The 22,080-nt window shown below is 37.5% G+C and overlaps 2 protein-coding genes and 1 pseudogene across 2 annotated transcripts; all 3 read right to left on the reverse strand.

Annotated features, from left to right (window-relative positions):
* Nucleotides 1-1,316: 1,316 nt before the first annotated feature.
* On the reverse strand, nt 1,317-5,114 carry LOC140226923 (dynein light chain 1, cytoplasmic-like). The gene is made up of 2 exons (XM_072307353.1): nt 4,990-5,114; nt 1,317-2,422 (listed from the first exon to the last, which is right to left on the reverse strand). The coding sequence occupies exon 2, from the start codon at nt 2,291-2,293 to the stop codon at nt 1,991-1,993; it is 303 nt and encodes a 100-aa protein (XP_072163454.1). The 5' UTR covers nt 2,294-2,422; nt 4,990-5,114; the 3' UTR covers nt 1,317-1,990.
* Nucleotides 5,115-9,013: 3,899 nt separating this feature from the next.
* Nucleotides 9,014-9,307, reverse strand: LOC140226924 (dynein light chain LC6, flagellar outer arm-like). Its single transcript, XM_072307354.1, has one exon. It carries the CDS (start codon nt 9,305-9,307, stop codon nt 9,014-9,016), a length of 294 nt encoding a protein of 97 aa, XP_072163455.1.
* A 6,531-nt stretch (nt 9,308-15,838) lies between these two features.
* LOC140226925 (dynein light chain 2, cytoplasmic pseudogene) lies at nt 15,839-16,108 on the reverse strand (annotated as a pseudogene).
* Nucleotides 16,109-22,080: the final 5,972 nt, after the last annotated feature.

Below are 22,080 nucleotides of genomic sequence, written 5' to 3' on the forward strand. Positions count from 1 at the left end.
TTACCTATGCCTATAATGCAATCTGAGCGTTGCTATACCAAATATTACAAATCTGTTCTAATAAAGATTTATACGAACATTTCAGAAGAATGTGCTAGTCATCAATATTACATTGATTTCAATCAAGGTGTATTTACATAATGTCACATTATCTCAAATTACAGTCGATACAAATTTAAAGGGCATGAATATCTGCAATGTTACCGTTTGAGCATGGCACGCACTGATGATATTGGTTATATATATTTTTTCGTGTATAATTACTATGATGGTGCAATGATGACAGAAGATATATTTTTGTGATGGTGATGAAAATAATGATTCAGTTTATTTTCCCTGCGGTTACTTTTATAGCGTCATTCATCAGTAAAATGACTGTTAATTGTGTCATCATCATCCTGCCTGCGTGCAATTGAAGGTTTACATGCACAGATTGCAGTCTATTATTTAGTCAATGTTAGTAGTGTTATTTACTCCCTGAATCCCGTTTTGGGAATAAAAAATTAACTTAGAACAGATCCAGGATGTTTTTACAACTGAACTTTATAGATGTTCGCTCGTTCTAATGGGATCAATGCTGACTGAAGAAAAAAAAAGAAAGTTAGCTAAAACAACAAGAACAACCACCGTCACGGAGATTTTCGTGAATGTTGGCACAAACAGTATCCGCCTTTTTTAACGCGGGATGTAAATTGAACTGTACCTAGTTTGTTTCTTTGATCCACTGAAGTCATTCAGAACACATCTTTACAAACAATTACAATTGCATGTATACTTTCTCAACTCTTCATTTTGCCGTAGCATTGAATGTCATCATCATTATTTGAGGCACCGAACGTTTCTTATACAAAAGTATAAATGCATCAAGTTCTAAAACAACCAATGTCCATGTCTTTTTCATATAAGTAATAAAATATGTTCATTGCAATACTTGGTTTCTACTCCCTTGTCTGCTTGTCACTCCCCTCTGATCACTAAAGACAACACATCACAAGCTTTACAGTCATGAACTACAAAATAAATACAAGATGAAATATACAATTATTAACATATTAAACACGTCTCTAATATCTACTGTATAATAACGATTGGCCATTTACATCATATTTCGATTACAGTGTCGTTGAAATGCTCTTCATTCAAAGTTACAAGGACGAAATATGGAGCAACAGCGTATATACATTCATTAGTACATTAGAGCAGCTATTCCTTGAAGACTGCAGGTTAACTGGTAGAATAATAATACCATACTGTCGTTGAGTACAAAGATATGCGTCAGGAACGGTGTGCGTGCTGGGCACAGGAGTAGGTATCACTGGATGCTAATTTAGAACAATTTGATTCTTTTTGTACTACACTTGCAGTCATCTGATGTGGTCTGCAGAGCAAATATTTCAATGTACGATTAAAAGGTCTCCGGGAAAGGTCCCTCATGAATGTTATTATTGAATTTACGTGAGCGACTTTTCTTTTCTTCAGCAGCGCTATGCGACGATCACGGGAGTGCTGTAAACTGTGAAGCAACCGTTGAAAGGATACGATGTGACCATTGACAATTTCAGTATGGGATCATAAAGAGGATAAATATTATTATGATGTGTCTTTTTATGGATATGATTGCGTAACAAATCTTCCGACTGCAAAAAAAAAAAATGTCTTTTAATCTACCTTGTTAAAAATATAACACCATGATAGTGATTTTGTTGATGACATTCAAAATATTACGATACGTAGACACCAACAGACTGGTTGCAGTACACCGGACTGATTTCACTACACTGTACACAATCACGACAATAGTCAAACAACACGAAACACATGACACGGTCACAAGATATTGCTATCGTCAATCGATCATTCCTGTTGGCACTGTCAGACGGTGCATGCTTGGTTGGACTTCTCAGACCTGGAAGAAACTTGTTTTTGCTCAATCATGTTCCTGATGCTTTTCCACTCTTCAGCGGAAAATTAATGTTTCTGTTCGGAAAATCTACCCAGATTTGAACAAGAGCACGGCGACTTTGTTCAGGTAGAAATAGATGAAGTGTTTCGTCTCGTGCGTGACGTAGCTGCCGAAGTTCCTACCCACAATGCAATGCCATGTCGGGTTGTACTTCTTGTCGAACTCCTTCTTGATGTAGGCCGCGATGTCCTTTTCGATGGTGAACTTCTTGAAGGCAAAAGCAGCGCAGTCGACGGCCTCCTGCTGCATGCCATCCGCCATGTCTGCGTTCTTGATCATGACCTTGTGATCATCCATCGTCCTCGTGTATGTGGCATTTGTTTCCGGCATTTCCTCTTGTCTGCCTTTTTAATAGACTGATAGAGGACGAGGCGGTTGATGACCTTTAATGTTCTCAAATTGCACTTGAAGAAATGGTCCGCTCTAACTTTTGATAGATTGATGGCCGTGGTGCAGGGGCTGTGGAAGACAAGCACATAAACTTATTAATAATTGAGTATCTGAATATAAGAACGACCCAAGTCAATGGAAGACCATTTCGAGTAAACTTTAAAAAAAAAAATCGTATCTTTTTATTTGTCCAATGATATTCTATTTAACTGTGATGGGAAGGCAACATCTACAAATTAGAACATATATTATCATGACAGTTAACATCTACATTAATTGTGGAGAGGCTATTTTGTGTGATGGACTTGGGTCGTTCTTTGAATCATTATACATGATATTCTGCTATAGAGATGAGAGAAGGATGAGAGAGGGCGCTATAATATGAATGTAAGAATGACCCAAGTCCTTCATTTTTACATTCATATGAGATTTAACTCATTCATTTCAGGCACTTTCGGGGGTACTTAGGATTTATCATTTATACACAAGATGAGTCCATGCATAAGCTACAATTTCCCATGTCAAACTGAATTTGGCCAAAATTTTGACTTGGGTCTTTCTTATAATCAGGTCTTCAATTAAAACTGGCATTTGAGTTCTTTCAAGAGGTACTCAAAATTCTTTCTTTAAAGAGGTACTATCAAAATTCTCTCATACTTAAAATAATAGCGATTTGAGTAGCCAGAGTGGTAATACAGCCAGAATCAATTCGACAGTTTGGCCAATGCAACATTGAAATCAACGTTGCGGCAAGCAACGTCATCATAGTTGATGAGCTGATCCTCTTTCATGGTTATTATCAACGGATTTCCGTCGGGCATTTCGCGACTTTTCACCTCTGATATCTTATCACTCGTGCTCATTCACTACGTAAATCTCTTAAGAGCCTACAAGTCTTATGGGTTCATCTGTCCGTTCATGTCTTTAATACTACATACTACTGATTCTATGTAACTAACTTGTCTTTTCTGACGCTGACTATCCCATTCTATGATATTCAGTGCAAATTACCAAACACCACCCTATAAAAAGGAGGAAAACAGACAGAAAAACAAACAAACAGACAAATCTCTCAGTACATTCTATTTGTCTATATAGACCATCCAACTCGTAACGTAGTTTCCGCCACCACGGTCACAGTGGCAGGAATTGCAACCCTTACCACACCCATCATTACTATCAGCACCATCAACGATGCCAAAATACTCTCTTACCTCTGACAACGTGTACCGTCACCCCCATCACCACCATTACCACCATCATCATCACCTTCGTCAACACCAGTCTCATTGTCACTGTTAGCACCTGATTAGCAATACCATCGCTGGCACCTCCGTATTCAGTAATTACTGAAACACCAATCATCACCCTTGCTTCCATCGTCGTTGTCGTCATCTTAAAGAGATAGTGCAGCTTGGGTTGAGATGAGGCTCCAGGTTTCCAGCATTTTTTATGATGATTTTTGGAGATAATGAAAAAAAATCTGTAAAGAGCATAATGATTATTCTAAGAGGAATCAAAATTTTAATATTGATGAAACTTCTTTCTGGAATATGGCTGAGATATCCAAAGCACAGCGGTCCTAATAAAAGGTGGGCTCCACCCTTTATTAGGATCGCCTGGTTCAACTTTGTTTCGACATCTCAGCTATTTCAAAACTAATAAACAAATAAGCTTTGAATGCCTCTTAGAATTGTACGCTCGTTAACATTACATAAAGTGTTTTCCATGTATATCTCGCAAAGAGTTAAAAGCTGAATCTTCACCTCAACCATTTAACTTCGACAAAAAATGCAGCAAATCAACCAGCAGCATTAAGCACCAACACTTCACGACCTCTATCATAACCACCATCAATACCATTGCCACCTCCCAGAGAAGTCATCATCACCAAGAAAAGTCATCGTCATCATCATGACTACCATCTCAACAACAATCAGCACCGGTATCTGCACTTCACTCTACCATTGACTACCATTCTAATTACTTCCGCTACCACTGGAACAATCAAGAAATGCAATCATCACCGTCACCACCGCCCAAAAAAAAAAAGAAAAGAAAAGGATACCATGCAGCAACCAGCACCAGCACTTCACTACCACCATCCTAAAAATTACTACCACTGTGGCGCCACCGAGAGGGGGCATCATTATCGTCAGGGCCACCATGCAGAAACAGCTAGTACATTGCGCCACCACCGCCATAAAACATTTCCACTACAATCACCACCATGCATTACACATCATCATTACCATAACCACCACTGTAATCACTTTTTTTCTTAAGCCATAATTAGAAGAATCATTCTTGCTCATCATGTCACTGGTATGGAACACCATGTATCCTCTACGTCATCATTCATTGTTGTGTCTGTTTCGAGTTCGCTGCCTTCGTTAATATCCTCTCCAACTCGTCTCCATCTGTATCAACACCACTGTTTTCCCTCTCAGCATCTCAAGATCCTCGCTCTCACGGTCTCATGCATTCTTACCTTATTCTGTTGCTGCTCTATTCCAACACCGTCAACAAAAGTGTGGCGACCAAACAGAGTGGGTATAATTCACATGCAAATAGGTGAGAAATACGATGCAAACAAACAAGATTGTCACACGAAGTACCCGTACACTTTTACCTACTTTCATTAAAGATGCCTCATCATCGCCGAGACAGGAACAATGCTTGCGGTGATGATGTCACTGATGAGGATTTGGAATCACTGGCATCCATTTGATGGTATACCCGTTCTCCTCTGAGTTCAGCATCAGACTGCAATCACAGTCTGAGACTGCTACAACGTGTTATGCACTGGTCCGGCTCTTTTACAAGTAATCTTCGCCCGTTTGTGACAGAACGCGGTGAGAACAATCAACCTCCGGCATCTGATTAGATGTGGACATGAATGAGTGACTTTCTCGCGCGATACCGCCGCATATGGACTAATTAAGTGAGGGTAAAATATCACATTTGCAAGCCAAGTGTGTAAATCTTCACGGTTGGGCTGTTATTACTGCTCGCTGATTGGTCGAGACGACCATGGGCGATTGTAGCTTTTAACAACACCATGCTTTCTCCCGCTTTCACTTTCCTCATCAGTGATGATGGTGTCGCTGGTTTGCGAGTGTTCGTGAGATAAAGCGTCTGTATGTGTGTGCGCGCCAGGGCACGCAATTAACTTCCAGAACTGAATGGGGACATACGGCGGTAGCCACTGGATGTAATTGAAATTGCATACAGCAATTAATAATCGTCTGCATGCTGCCTAAGACAATAGAGCAAGCGCCCGTCTCCATGTCAGTTTTAATTTCGAGTGACATTGTTCGCAATGTTAGTCTAGCGTTCAAAGACTTCAATTTAACATTTCTCCTTCTCCTTCCTCTCGCATTGTCTCTTTTTTGTTTGTGTCTGTTTATTTGGGCTTTCCACATTCTATTGTCTATCATTATTCTGTCTTGCAACGTGGAACTTTTCATGAAACCTAGAAACACGTATAAGGGCCTAACTTTAATTGTTAAATTGTTCTTCGGTTGTACGATGTAACCTTCATACTTTTTTTGTTGCAAATTTACGGTGACCATGCATGCTATGCATATCATTATTTTGTTGACTGATACGCCGGCAGACTAAAAACATGAAAAAAAAAAAATTAGTCAGCCGATATGTCCACATGTTTCTCATGTTATGTGATGAAGAGTAACATACTGTGATGTATACCCATGACGTGTGATAGCCACCTGTCACGTGTTATGTACGAAATCTCTGTACAGAATCTTAAAAAAAAATGGGGTGGGGTTGGGTGTTAACTGGAGGCAGATGGCGCTATTGCGGAATTGCTGCACGTTGGCGCATGATGGGCATGTGACGGGAGAGCGAGAGAGAGAGAGAGAGAACAGAGAGAAGAGGAGGGAATATGCTCACTGATCTTTTTGATAGTATGAACGTGTTGTTTTTATCTTCTGCATTGCAAATCCATTTATGATTAATTATTGCATAGTATTTTGAAATGCCAGGGTATTCTTCTTTCATACAGTTTTCATTTTTTACAAAGGAATTGGATCCAATTGGCTATATCACAGCTTATAATTATTATTTCATATGCAATCTGAACTTGGTTAGGCCTAATCATCAATCGGTTCATCAAGATGATACGTGAAAAAGTATAAGAAAGAATGAAAAGAAAGTTAATGCGTGTTGAGATATACACGTGCACATGTAGGCCTATATAGACTGAGTGATTGATTAGACTTGTTAGAATGTTTTTGGGTACAGTAAGACATCTTCAATTTCTTTGTTATGATTTCTATACATGAAGAGGCAATCGGTAATGATATGAAGAAAAAAAAACTTTGCTCTTCTAGCTCAGTGGAAAATACAAGAGTATTTCACATTGCAAACTAATCAATTTTCGGAGTTTCGGGCGCCACATACGATAGATAGGTTTACGACTACGCAGAAAGACACATTATGAACATTGGAGGGTCATTTACGCATCACATAAACACACAATTCATGAATGCCTGATAGCCCTGGGCCCTGTTTTATGAAGAGTTAAAATTGATTATATAGTTGATTTCAACTATAAGTCTATGGCAGCCTGTGTGGTAAGGAAATTAAAATTTATTTTATCTTTTGATAAAACGGGGCCCTTCTGTGAAGCATAGGCACAAGCGAATTTCGGCCGTCCACCCGTGTTTCCATGATCTTGTGTAGATTATCCTGGCTATTTTAATCGTTTGTAGTCCTGTATAACATAATAATTATGTTCTTTTCTTTCGCTCATATACATTCTAACGGAAAAAGACACGCTCACCAGCAGCAGCACACACAGGTACTGAATTAATGAAACGAATCAAATCTACAGGCGATGACATTCTAATAACAGACTGAGTGGCGTTTAATAACGAAATACATAACACAGAGGCGATAGCTTTGCGTATTTGGTTTTTCATTCCTCATATAAGATTTAATGTACCTGCAACGCGATGACAATAATTGTAATAAACATATTTACTGTCAGTTTGTAAAAGCGCCAATGCTGACTACAAGAATAGTGCCAGTCCTGGAATAATGTTTCATTCTTGCTTATTTACGATACTGTAGATTAAGATGACAACACCACACATAATTTATAGCATTGCTTCCCATTTCCAACATTTCCGTACACTAATATATTCTGTAAACTTTTCTTTTATTATGCATTATTATATATTTTATGTATTCAATTTCTGTAAAATATTTACATGTTTCTTCTGGAAATGGAACAAACTAAATGAATGAAAAGATATTAAGATCTAAAGGGTAGCCTCTTTAGTGTTTTCCATTGCTCTGCCAGAGGGAACTGCCATTAGTATTACCCTATAATATCCATTTGTACACCTGGGTCGAAAGGGAAATTTTGAGTAAACACATCTTGTCCAAGTCAGAACGTCAGCACTGGGCAGGGATCGAACTCTGGTCCTCCGATTGGGAGTCGGGAGTCTATTCCACTATGCCACAGCGCCCCCACATTATTAAACATGCATGCGATTCCCATGAGGCTGCAAAAATGACTAAATTGAGTGGACATTTTCATCTCTGTTACCTACAAGCTGAGATTACACATCGCTTTAAAGGCAAATTAACAACTTCATTGTGTTCACCATCATAATTAAAAGAAACCCGTATTAAAACTTTGATCATCTAAGAATAAATTGTTGTCGCGTTTTTTCGTTACCGGTTCACTTTAAAGTAGGAAAAGAATAATCAGTAATGAACAATAAAGTAGAACGTACTCAGATATTGCATCGCCCGGTATGTGTTGATGATATATTCACTGATACAGTCACAATCAAAACACGGAATGAAATCTGAGAAGGAAAAAAAATGGACGTTTGATGAAAACGTCCTCTTTTTCCTGATAGAGTTTATGGTCGCCTATAGATTGAACGCAGAAGGAGTGCACTCTCCCAAGAGTGCCCGAAATCTTCGAATGAAGTCAGAATTCAGTCTCACAGAGGCAAAAAAAAAAAACACAAAAACTACACTGTGTATATTCCACCAACCAAAAACGAGGTTTTGCAAAGTCTTGCTGTACAGTAGTATCGAGTTGTGGAGAGTGTCGACGAGTTGGATTTTAAAATATCGGAATGACTCGTGAAGAGCTCATCGGGATCCTCGGGACAACTTGCCACTACTCGGCGCGACTCGGCGTAAACTTCCCTTCACTCGTGTTCAAGTCTGGAGCGGTTCCAAAATGTTTGAAAATTTTTATGAAATGCAATCTTATGCGTTACCTTCTCTTTCGTAAAAAAAAAAACACACAAAAAAACCCCCCCACCAATTTTACACAGATTAATATCAACATTTGGAGAACTAAGACCGACTGCTATCAAAGAGAAATTGTCGCCATCGTGCTTTTTTGATTACCATAATGCTTGTGTGGATGACATGCATTTCATTTTTCCGTAGCAGATAGAATGCAAATGAATACACATTACATCTAAGAGTAGACAACTGTCATATCATAATCCTTATAGGTAGATAGGTAAATTGGATAGGCTATAATCCTGCAGTGGCCGTTGTTGTCGTAAACCAGTTTGTGGTTGAAGGTCTTCACGATTTTGCATACTCTATCAATTTCCTATTATGGATCTGTTCAGAAAAAAGCATCTCTGACCGACGAGACTACCCAGATTTAAAAAGTAACACGGCAACCTGGCCTTGATAGAAATAGATAAAGTGTTTTGTCTCGTGTGTGACGTAGCTGCCGAAGTTCCTTCCAACAATGCAGTGCCATGTCGGGTTGTATTTCTTGTCGAACTCCTTCTTGATGTAGGCCGCCATGTCCTTCTCCATGGAGAACTTGCCGATGGCGACCTCGGCTGTAGACGTAGCAAACTCTTGCATGTCGTCTGGCATGTCGACATTCTTGATCACCGATTTTGCTTTCCCATCGTAGGCTTTATAGTTCGACGTCATGATGGAGACCGATTCTCGAAGTGGGGCCCTGAATGAATGAAATTAGATTTTCAGTGCAATTTGGATTGTCTATATAGCATTATCTCTCCCCCCCCCCCCCCCCCCCCAATCCGGGGTGTTTCATAAGGTCTGTGGCTGGTTTTTTCCTCTAAAGGACAAAAAAAAAAAAAAAATCATAGATAGCAATACCTTGTAGGTAGTATTATAGACACAGATACACACGCACCCGGAAAAAGTAAATACAAATAGTTTTATATTATACGTGCTATTTTATTTCAAGTGTTACCGGTTGTTGCTTGTTGTGACATTAATGTGTTAATCTTTGTTCAAACTGTAACACTTCTTTATGTTCAGTGAATTATTGCTCTTTGGCTGTTACCCACTGATTTCATTACAAGTGTATGATATATATACGGATATATATATAATTATATATATATATATATATATATGCGTATATGTATAATTATAATATATATATATATATATATATATATATATACATATATATATATATCATATATACATACACATGAATTTAACCTATGAAATGTTATTATCTTTTAAGTTAGCATTAGCAATCACGTTCATGTGACTGTGTATTGCAACAACTCAACAATTAATGGAAAAGTGCACGCTTCGGTCACCAAAGACATTTTTATCTAAAACATTATTTATTTTTCCCGTGTAACACGTCACGAAGATTTGTGTAATATAGATGAAATCTTGCTCGTTCAACAAAAATGTTGACAACCCAGTATGACCATGATGACAAACATCTCCAGATGGAGTATTTCAGAAATATCTACTTACCCCTTAGATGAATAGTCTGTTGGAGAGTAATATGGTTATCAGCACTGTATGAATGAACAAACTGTAACTGAGTTCCTGGACAGAAAGAATGCGACAGATTAATGGCAAAGTGGAATATCAAATCATCGTTGTATGCGTGGTCCTTATCACTGTAACTCTTTGGGCTTATGCATTCAAGGGGATCAACCATCAATGTTGATATTATACTAGCTTAACCATTATCATCCCACACCAAAATATTTTGTAATATTGACTTTGTTTCTGCAGATGAGTAAACCCATGATACTCTTGGTCAACGGTAGCTTATAACAGTAGCTTGTAACATCGACGTCACGGTGAATTCTTGCAAAGGTATAATATGAAATTCCAGGCTTTTCATACTTTTAACCATGCATGTCCTAATATTTGCATTTACTTGATAAGGGGAGATCAAGTGAGGAGTTGACAATTAATACTGTAGCGTTTTTCTCTATCCAAAGGAAATCAAGCGAAAATGAATGCCTTCTGTTATTCGTCAACAATACGCTATTAACACCCTCTTTTCTTTTGTAATGAAAACTTGTCTATACAACTAAGAATACACACTTATTTCATACAATATGTGTTTTTTCCGAGTAAAATGGTAGGCCTAATATCTTGGCAGTTTTGTAATGCCTCTGAGAGACTAAAATCTTAATACAATAATTGTGTTTGCGTTTTATACCAAGTGATGAAGATTTTTCCAACTTGCGATCAGCTTTTTATTCCAGGAAACCTCAAAAATGGATTCAAAATCCGAGGGTGCAATATTGTAATTCGCCGGCGACAAACGAAAAGAGAACATTAAATTTGTAGTACATGCATTCATTTGCAGAGTCTGTCATGAGTGTGTGTATGTGCGTGTGACAGAGAGAGCGAAAAAGGAGGACAAGAAAGATGAGTAATGAGATGTATGAGACAATATTGAAATTGAGATGAGAGAAGAGGTGTGTGTGTGTGTGTCTGCGCGCACTCGGGCTGATCGCTAGTATTTTTGTTATCTTGCTCTTCTCTTAATTTGTTTGCATGTCTATAATCAAAGAGGTTTTTAGTTCCTTTGGAGAATTGTTTTTTTTTTCCATCGTACATGAAACAATAATGTTTTACCTTCCTCTTAATATTACACATCAATGAAATACTCTGGCCCCCATTACGACGACAACGAACAACTGGTTGCTGACCGTTAATCATCATTTTTGCTTCTCAAGATTAATATTTTGCATTTATGGATTGTTACATATTGATTTTTATGACGAGGGAAGATCTGGAAAAGTTTAAGGGCACATATTAATTTGTATATATGTTTCAACTGATTGATTTAATGCAGACAGAATTGGATAAGCTAATCTGACAGCCGATCCAATTGCAAAATTCATTCACCCCGGCCATATCTCTATCCCGCCACTGATGACCTAAAGCAATTGCGTATGGTGAAAATGGAAAAGTATATATGATTATATTTTCCCCAGATATATTTAATCTCTCATTTCTGCGGGTCGCGTCATATCTTGGTGTGAAATCACGTAATTCCCTATAGCAAACTTCAATTTTGAATTCGACACAAGTATGTGAATCGGTGAGAAAAGAATAGCTGTCCTTGGAGCTCTCTGTGAAAATCCTCTTCTACAAAGCATCAGTGAAATGAGTAAACAAAAATGAGAAAAATGGCGATGCTCTCGAGTTTCAGTCACTCCATCACTTCTGTCTCCTAGTTTCCATATCAACGTCAACGGAAACATGTACAGCCGCAAACGTGCAGGTGATGACCTACAGCTTTATCGAAGATCAGTGAATGGCGCTGGTCAGTTTTTCCTTTCAATTGTCACCTTGAAAATGAGATAACAGTAAATTTGTCATTCAAATATTACACTCTGTATGTCGTTTACCACCGTTTTAATGTTTTCCATTCTCCTTCCTCTGTTATCGATGTTGCCTAGTTGATCGAATTTTACGGTGTCCAGTGTCTGTCTTTAAACATATAACAAAACTGTTGATCACTTGACTTGAATTGTGTGTGCTCTGTACATCTATTCGGCACTCAACGTTGGGATTGTGCGTGTCACGACCTACATGTAGTCGTGTCCACTTTATTGATCGTCGCGTCGTGAACCAGGAAGACAAATATAATGTATTCACTATAGCATGATGAAGCACTGAACAGCTCCGGCAAGATATCTTTGAACTCCTAATTTGTTACCACTGAAGACTGTCAAAAGTGATGAATTCATAAAATGGTCCTCAGGTCCTTATACAGTTTTGTGCGTTCTGTAGAGTATAACAAAGACTGCATAATCGTCTGATATGTATATTCGTACATTAAAGATGTAGTACAACCCGGCCTACAATGTATTGTATGTTCGCATCAATTTAGTTCTTACCCCTGTAAAATATTATTTTTTTTTTGCCAAAAATTATTGTGTTATGAGCAAAATAAAACAGATCAGTACACGTAATTTTCACTTTCCATTGCATTTTGTACCAATTTGTTTACAATCTATCCAAAAATATGCATTGTATAATATTATGTTTGTTCTATTTTTTTTTTTTTGAGGGAGGGTAAAACGGAAGACTAAAATTTTACCTCTCAAAGTTATAGCAATTTTTATAGATTTACGCCTTTATGAATTTGTTCTTTGATCACCCATTTCAAAATGATAATAAATAACTTTCTTAAATTTGATCAGGATTTGGCCAATTTCCGCCTTCTGTCTCTCATTTTTTTTCTGCTTGCATTCACACAAACTTATTTTCAGAGCAGATTTTCCCTTTAAGTCATTAAAGAACACGCAATATTACTGTAAACTCTGTGGGTGTAAAGTGAAGATGTTTGGTAATTACTACCATAATACATACTTGCTACACTGCAAAGAGTCCGGTGTTAAATAGTGAACACCGAGCTGGTGTTAAATTTTCGGTGCTCATTTATGGTGTTAAATTAACACCCCGGGTGTCATTTCCAAATTTTAAACTGTTTTTTGAAGAGTTTCTTAGTAACTGCACTTCTTGTTGATTTTTAATTTAAACAAGACGATCAAGAATTTTACATTAAAATACTAGATTTTTGAAAAAATGTGAAAATAATTTTACACCAAAGTAACACCAGCTGGTGTGGTCCCTTATTGAAGCTGGACGGGTGTTAAACCATTGATATTAACACCAACAAGTATCAAATCAACACCATGTGGTGTCATTTTTTAATTAACACCAGTACAGTGTCAAATTAACACCAGGTACAGTGTCAAATTAACACCACGAAGTGTCAGGTGAACACTTTTCAACACCATCACAGTGCATTTTTAACACATGTGGGTGTGGTCCTTTATTGAAGTTTGATCGGTGTTAGATCTAACACCCGTGGTGTTAAATCTAACACCCATGTTTTTACAGTGTATCATTGTCCTGTAATGATTGTCTGGTGTGTGCATCTTAAACATAATGTATGTGCGAGACGAACTCTGAATTTAAACAGTGATACCCCGAAAATATCCACCACAAAATACAAACAAACAAGCAAACAAAGAAGCAAACAAGCAAACAAAATACAATACACTGTCGCATTGAATGGTCGAACAAAAGAGGAATAACAGTCATTGAAACTTTTTTTTTTTGTAGGTACATGTGTATATACAGTCAGTGACTATCTTCTCCAGATAGGGCCAAAGTCTTTTGCGAGATGACGAGTCATAAGTACTGGCATGTGCCCATCGCGATCGCAGTGAGGCACACACACACCCACACACACACACACACACACACACACACACACACACACACACACACACATACACATACACTCACACTCACATACACACACGCACACACACTCACCACACACATCACTTACATATAAAGCCATACAAGGAGATACATACCTAGCCTTTGATTTCAGAACACAGAGGATAAAGACAAAATCGATAAAATAGGCCAAGAAAGAATGGAAAAAAAAGTAAACCTTTGTGTGTGTGTGTGAAATAGACAATTTCTGTAATGTATTACACGGATGCTTCTTTTCCTATTTTCCTACAGCCTGCTTCCTTCCATTATGCAAGAATTCGCTCAGTTGTTGCCAGGTAGGTCAAGCCCCTTTGGTTCTTAGGGCAGCTTTTGTGAACAAAGCATGCATAAAATCTGAATACATTACAGAGCCGGTCTATATTAGCTCAGATGTATTTCGGTCTTTGCATACAAGAGAGAAAGTATAGATCACTGCTACTTTTAAGGATCATTTTACATATATCATTTTGAGGGTCCTTTGGAAGAATTCGAGTGCATGAATTAAAAAAAATAATGTGCAAGTCACTGTAAGGTTTGCAGAACTGTAGTTATTACATATTTAATTAACAAGATGACAAAATTATCTATACCTTAACAGTGAACATGTTTAGCATGTTAAAGAGTTTCTTTGCTCAACAGGTCAAGTGAACGATCATTGCTCCATCTTAGCGCTGTAACCAATGGTAACGAAACCCTATCCTGTTTGACCAGATTTTTTTTTTTCTCTCTCTTTTGTAAATCGTCATCAGCAACAGCATCACTACCACCACCACCAACAACAACAATAAAACTGACTTTAATAAGATTGGGAACCGATAAACTTGACTTGAAAGATAGATTGAAATTTTATGCACTGTATTGCAGGTGTTTCACAGGTGCTTTGAATCATATGAATATCTATCTAACACTACAATCAATATCACACTACGTTCTTCTAAAAATGCTTTTGTAAGTGTACAACTATAAATACGAGTACACTACAAAGAGTAAAATGATTCACAATGCCATTCAAGAACTTTCTAATGCGATTTCATAGTAATATTTCTCTCATTCAAGTTGTCTCAACAATAAGAATTTAAAGGTAATTCATTTCTCTTTTCACAAATAAAATGACGTAATGTATGAAGAAAACAAAACTGTTCCTCTCCTTTAAACTTGAATCGATTTGCAAAAGCACATGGAGAAAGTAAAATTTTTAGCGTAATGAAATAAGATCGTAAGTCACCCACTCTCTCATTCACTCGTTGCCCTATCCATAACCAGAGAGAACGAATACACAATGAATTTGAATTGATAATGCATTAGTGTCCCTAGGCTGCGATCACGAAAATGATATGTTATAGCGATGATTATATTGAGCAACACACTCTTATATCTTTCTAAGAGTTAAACCCCAACAAACAAATATAATAAGAAGAAGAACAACAGCAAACTTTGTATGCGGAGGTCCGGACGCTCAACAGACATTATGACAGGACTATAATGTAACTACAATTACAAATAGTAAAATATTTTTCTACATTTCTTCCCTTTAAAAGCAAAGTGGTCTCCTAAAAAGCACCAAACAAGGCAGTAAGTAGATCCGACATCTCATTCGCATATCATTAAAAAAAATTAACAATCGGAGAAATATAATGATCGCGATGATCCAACACAGACTATAGTCACAAAATATATCATTTGAGAGTAATTTGTTGGTAATTAGAGTGTTATAATATTTTTTGTCACGAGGTCTCTGAAGAACTATTTTGATGAAATATCTGCCGTCCGCCGTTGGCCGGGCCACATTAAACAATTTTGAGAACCTCTGCGACATGACGTGATTGTACGGGCAATGAGATGCTTCTGACACATCATGGTTATCCCGAATGCATCTGGCGTTGCTGGTGGAACGTATATCCACATCATCAAAACGCAAGTCACTCATCAACCTGACTTGAAGAGTAGAACAGCGACCTGTCCAAGGTAGAAGTAGATGAAGTGTTTCGTCTCGTGTGTGACGTAACTGCCAAAGTTCCTTCCCACAATGCAGTGCCAAGTCGGGTTGTACTTCTTGTCGAACTCTTTCTTGATGTAAGCAGCGATGTCCTTCTCAACGCTGTGTTTTTCCATGGCTTCAGTGGCGATGTCGATAGCGTCCTGCTGCATGTCTTGAGACATGTCAGCATTCTTGACCACTGCCTTTCGCTCTGTCATTTCGAGGTTATGCTGACAAGAAGAAAAGTATACATGTATAGACAAGAATTAAGTCTTAACAAGAATGAACATTCGGTATTCGCAATCAGATGAGGGCTAGCTCAACGCATTTCCTATGATAGGAATATGCGGAAATTTAAATGTCAGGTGAAGTAGTCAGAAGAAGAAACACTTTCCCTATATAGGGAAGTAAGAAAGAAAAAAAATGCGGTAGTTTTATACAAACTTACGATTTCAATCAGTTCGCAAGAAGAAACTAGCCAGAAGAAGATTAAGTTTTGAGGTTTTGTTAAAACCCGACAGTCTATTGATCTCAAACGAACTGAACCAAAATTGGACTGAACATACCTCTTTGAAAGCACACCTTTTTTTTTATATATATATATAAGTTTACACAGTCGAGCGATTCAATGCGCTTTTTTTTAATTCGACAAAAGTCACAACACTCCCCTTTTCCAGAGAAGCATGGATTACAATCTGGAAAACTAGGTCAGTCTGGCGGAAAAGGATTTCATTGGGTAAAATGTTCAGAATCCTGAAGCTTTTCACAGCAGCTTTTCACAAGAGAAATTCTCAAGCTCGTGATTGCTTTGTATTCAGTGAGGTGTTTAGCTCACGTGGAATTGAAAAGAGAAAAATGTAGAAAAGTGGGCGTGTTGGTTGTAGCTCGTGAATGTAGTCCTCAAGTCTATGATCGAATTAACGTATACTATGGCATATCCACTGCTAGTATCATTACATTATGTTGAAGAAGACGAATAGAGTGTATAAGAGATACGTCCGTTCCTCAATATTTGGGACAACAAATGGACATCAGGGAAAGAATGTGGTATATATTATGTTCCCCAGAAACAACAACATTAACAACAACAAAAGAAAAAACCGCATAAAAATTCACATAACGAAGCTCGTGGTAACAATGTGATAGATTGTAATAGTCTATGTTGACACTCGACAGCTGCTGCTATATTGCAGTCCGGGCTATAATGGTAAATCAATGATGATAAACAATAGTTTCATCTGGATTAGGCCTACTATTAGCTAGTGTGCTATAATGAATAGAAGAGCAACGCGTTTGATGGGCTTTTGACTCCACAGCCCCTCATTCCAACCATATGGTTTACCTATATCCAGGTATTTTCCTCTTTGTTATGTTGTTGACATTATTTCACCTCATGATTAATATTGTCTGATTATATGTTTCAGTTATTGGTTGTATCACTCCTTGGTGAAAGAAACATTTTTTTTTTTTTCGTCTGCGTTCCTTGGGTTTCTTGTTATGACATTATGCGATATCGGTGAATATTGTGAGTGGAGTTACACGACTTCTCTTTACTCGGGACGCAGGACTAATCAGTTAACCCTTTTTGTGCCTCATTTTTTCTGTCCATTGGTTTGTGTTTGAGGTCTGGGCACAATAAATTGACCCATTGCAACAGAAAAGGTTAATATACACCAATATTACGTTGTATGCAGAAAAGCCGAGAGATTTATCTAGCTCATTCGTGAAATTTCACTGAAACAAACTGGACCATTCATTCTCATCATCATGGCTTCATCAATTTTCTGATGTACGTCAACATCGAATGCTTTAATACCTCCCCCTCTGCGCTGGATTTACACAATTTTGTTTTTCAATGAATCCATATAGCGACCTGGGGAGAATCGTCATTGGATGGTATTCTGCATCTGGAGTAGCTTGTAACCGTAGCTTTTAACTGTGTTGTCAGGGAGCGGCATGTTTAATTTCTACCCAGCGAGGCGTCCAGACCCGCTAACGTCATCATTGAATCACTTTGTGTGGGTGGTGCAGAGTTGCGTGACTTTCCGGCATATTTTGTCGGAGGATTGGCACTCCCTCATGTTTTGTGATGCTCCGTCAATAGTTACACTAGCTTGTGTAAAGATTCTGAAAAAGGAGGTAAATGGTAATGATGTATGTGTATTTTGAGATAACAAAAAAGAGAGGGACAGAAAGGAAAGAATGGGTCTTTCTTGTTGAGACGATTGACCACACTGGGTGTTGTCGGGATATTGTGCCCGGATCATTGGGGTTGGAAAGGGTGTAGCTATAATAGCGCAGTTCCCCCCCCCCCCCCCGTCTATTTGAAGGCATATTTTCACAACGTTCTGCTTATTATGTTAACCTCCTTTCCCCCCTCACTTTAAAACACAAATGGTAAAAACGTTTAAGTAGCATCAGAAAATGAAGGTTTTAGTTTTTGGTTCAGAAGTATAACGAGTACATTATGCCACTAATTACTGTCATCATCATCACATACAGGGATTGACTGCGTTAAGGCATATAAAACTGTAGGAAATAATATTGATTTTGATTATTGTGCACGATGGCATTGTAACACGTATACGTAGAGTTTATGTCTTCTCCATTTTTTTTTTTAAGAGGAAGGTGGTCAAAGGAAAATCTTGATCTTATGCAAGTTATGTGATTGTGATTATGTGAGTCACTAGATTGGTAATTTGTTAATATGTCAGATTTCCCCCAAGGATCAGGTTGAGTATTGAAGCAAATGGAAGACATTTCTTTCTTTTTTTCATTGTATTTAAATAACACGGTACCCACACGTGTACAGTACGGATATGACCCGTGTACAGTTGAGGGAATATGCATCAAGATTTTCATGCCTCTCCCATCCCTGCATAAAGAGAACATACGCATTATCCAAAGGCTTGCATAAACGAATTATCGATACCCTCTCCAATTGCCCCCTCAAAAAACAAAACAAAAACAAAAACAAAAACACGCACACACACACTCCTGTTCCCGTGGCGTACATTGCCGTTCCTCTGCAATATTCCATTTGATGATTACTTCAGCATCACAAATTCATGGATGGCTTGATAATAAAATGTTGCAATAATCTGCGATCACAGAAAATTTACACCATACAATACCACGTTTTATGTGATCATATACAAATATATATATATATATATATATATATATATATATATATATATATATATATATATATATATATAAGATGACGAAGTAGTGTAGTGATGCATTTCAATCCAACAGTGAATTATTCAAACCAAATTTTCGACGTATACACACGTCTTCAGGGTCGACATGAACAATTACCCTACATTTCAACCACACTACTCGTCATCTTCTCTCTACTGTTACACGCGGACTACAAACATCAGTATATGTATATATGTACATATATATATATATATATATATATATATATATATATATATAATGCACTCAATCTTGTAATACATTTTTAACCTCACAGTGACTCTCAGAATCAAACATTAAATTTATATTGTATTAGACCATTGATTGTCTTCTATTGTGGAGGCTTTTTGATAGCTTATAGATTTTTTTTGACATCTAAAAAGGCCAGAATCAGAAACAAAACTTAGTTGAAGCAAAACAAACAAACAAACAAACAAACAAATTACCCCCAAACAGACATAAGATAGATGATCTACAACCCGTCACACGTTTCAATCAAACAAATCCAGAATCTATAATCATTGCATACTTTGTTGACTTTGTCAAGTCAGCAGAAGACAAAAGGGAGCTGGATGTGAGGGCGCCTTTGAGTGAGCTAACGCATGACAAGCTCATAAAATTTCACTCGGAAAGGAGTTCGAAACACACTGTGCTACATACCAGTCCGCCAGTTAGCAACAATTTAGTCGACTCTGGGGCGCTAAGTCTTCATTGTCACGTTGATCAAATTCAGTTTGCTGTTTGTACATTACCAGAACTCCATGTTGTAATTTTTTTTTTTTTTTAATCAATAAAAATTGTGCTCTTTCGTCGACATTTAAAATGGAGCGGCAATTTCAACAATCTAAGCTGTGGCAATGTGAAATGATTTTTTTATGCACAATTATATATATTATCATATAGATTATGATTTATACAGATAAATATATAGACGAAAGACAGTATAGTATTCCACTGGAGACGTAGCTTCTTCTTCTTCCTATTTCCTTTATTTTGTATTCGAGCTTTCGGCCATATAGGCCTTCATCAGGATCTATACAAACAAAAACGCAAAATGACAAATGTGCCACTGCTATAGTGATATCGTAATAACATGACTTACATGCAATATCACTACACATAGCACTATATTCATGACGTGAGCAAATGGCATATACAGAACACCTATACACACACATACACACACATTCGGATATGATACTAACATACGTAAAAAAGTATACAGACATTTTGCGATGAGCAGCCGCTGTTATGTGATGGAGTGCACGGCGCTCCATGGTTTGTGGTTGGTTTGGACGAGTGTGTTGTCGGTGTTGTGTTCAGGTATAGAGGGCGTGTGAGGCAAATAAATAAATAAATAAACATATAATTATACATATAAATAAATGTATGCATATATATATGACCCTGCATCACAAAACCAACAAAAAGTCGCCCGACATGGTTTTTTAGTTAGGGGCAGATTCTGAGGCAGATTCTGAGCTTTAGAATTCTGTATAACTCAATTCAAATGGACTCTCCTAACATAATCATCTAAACATAGAAAAGAAAACACATAATCTGGAAAAGTGTATACTGAGAAAAGAGGCTCTAAAGTAGTGGGTCTATTCAAGCGCTTAATCTTACTAAGCCGTGCTAGTTGTGCAATGAATGTTAAAAAGAAATGTTGCCTTTCAAAGCAGTATCGCTTTATCCTTTCAAAAGTTGAAAGGGAAGAATGTGTAAAGGGTTTTTGAAGAAATGTTTGCCTCTATCAGTCTATAAAACATACCTGATCACACTACTCTACCAAAAAAAAAAAGTTGTAGAAAAACTGCTGAAAACAGACTTTCCCATTCATTTCATGATCCCAAACTCAGGAATAATGTTGAAAAGAATAGCTCTTTCAGAAAATATGAAAAAGTCGAGATTGACTTAGCTGAGCCGTTCACCTTTTTTAGGCCCCCACGTAAAATCAAGAGGTGAGACTTTTTGTTGGTTTGTGATGCACGTCACATATATAATATTATATATATATATATAAAGAAACAAACTGGCGATGCATTTTTGACCAATAAAGCATGAGTTTATTCGACTCAAATTTTCGGCGTCCTACGCCTTCTTCAGGAGTCTTGACAATGGTTTAATGGACACTCTAATGTAACCCCCCCCCCCCCATAAAATGAGCTCTTTCAAGCTTAAGGAACAAGGTTTTGAATAAAGAGATCAACCCACACTAGGAAATATCGTTGAGATAGCTTGAGTATTGCTCCCGGATCAATATGAAGATTTGAGAATATAATCATGGATACAATCAGAAAAATAGATAATTAAACAAGCTACATGTGTTATTGACCCATATATTGGCTGTCATTATTTGCACATTAGCTGAAGCTCATAAATGTCATGTCCCTTTTAAGTCTTAATTCAATCTGCTTCATTTTGATAAAAAGATTGTTGAAATTTTGCAGATTGTGACCCATATGACACTCACTAATGTGACACATACACGTACTCACACAACACAAACACACAGACACACACGCACACGTTTTCACAATTTGCTACAAATTATACATGTACACGTATAATTATTCATGCCGATGAGAATTAGCAGTGGCTAACTGCAAAACTCTCAAGTGATGTCAACTTGCTTCATCGCTTCATGGGATTGACATAATGATTACTTATGTAATATACCACACACATAGCAGGGATACACACGCCTCCACGTTTTAATGCTCACGCACACCTCACCTTGATGTTCGCGCTTTTCTTTTTCTTTTCTTTCCTTTTTTCTTTTGATACCACTGCGGACGGGCCATTCGGAGAGGTAGCACTCATCATGAAATTGATCCGTACATACCCATGTCACCCTCCCCCCCCCCCCAATACAATTCTGACGAGATCCTCCGCAACGGTAACTTTAGAAATAGTGAATCAATCCAAATGCAATTTCAAAGTATGAAACTAACGTGTATAACTTCTTACCCACATCTTACAG

The sequence above is a fragment of the Diadema setosum genome, chromosome 4, assembly GCF_964275005.1.
Source record: "Diadema setosum chromosome 4, eeDiaSeto1, whole genome shotgun sequence".
Lineage (NCBI taxonomy): Eukaryota > Metazoa > Echinodermata > Echinoidea > Diadematoida > Diadematidae > Diadema > Diadema setosum.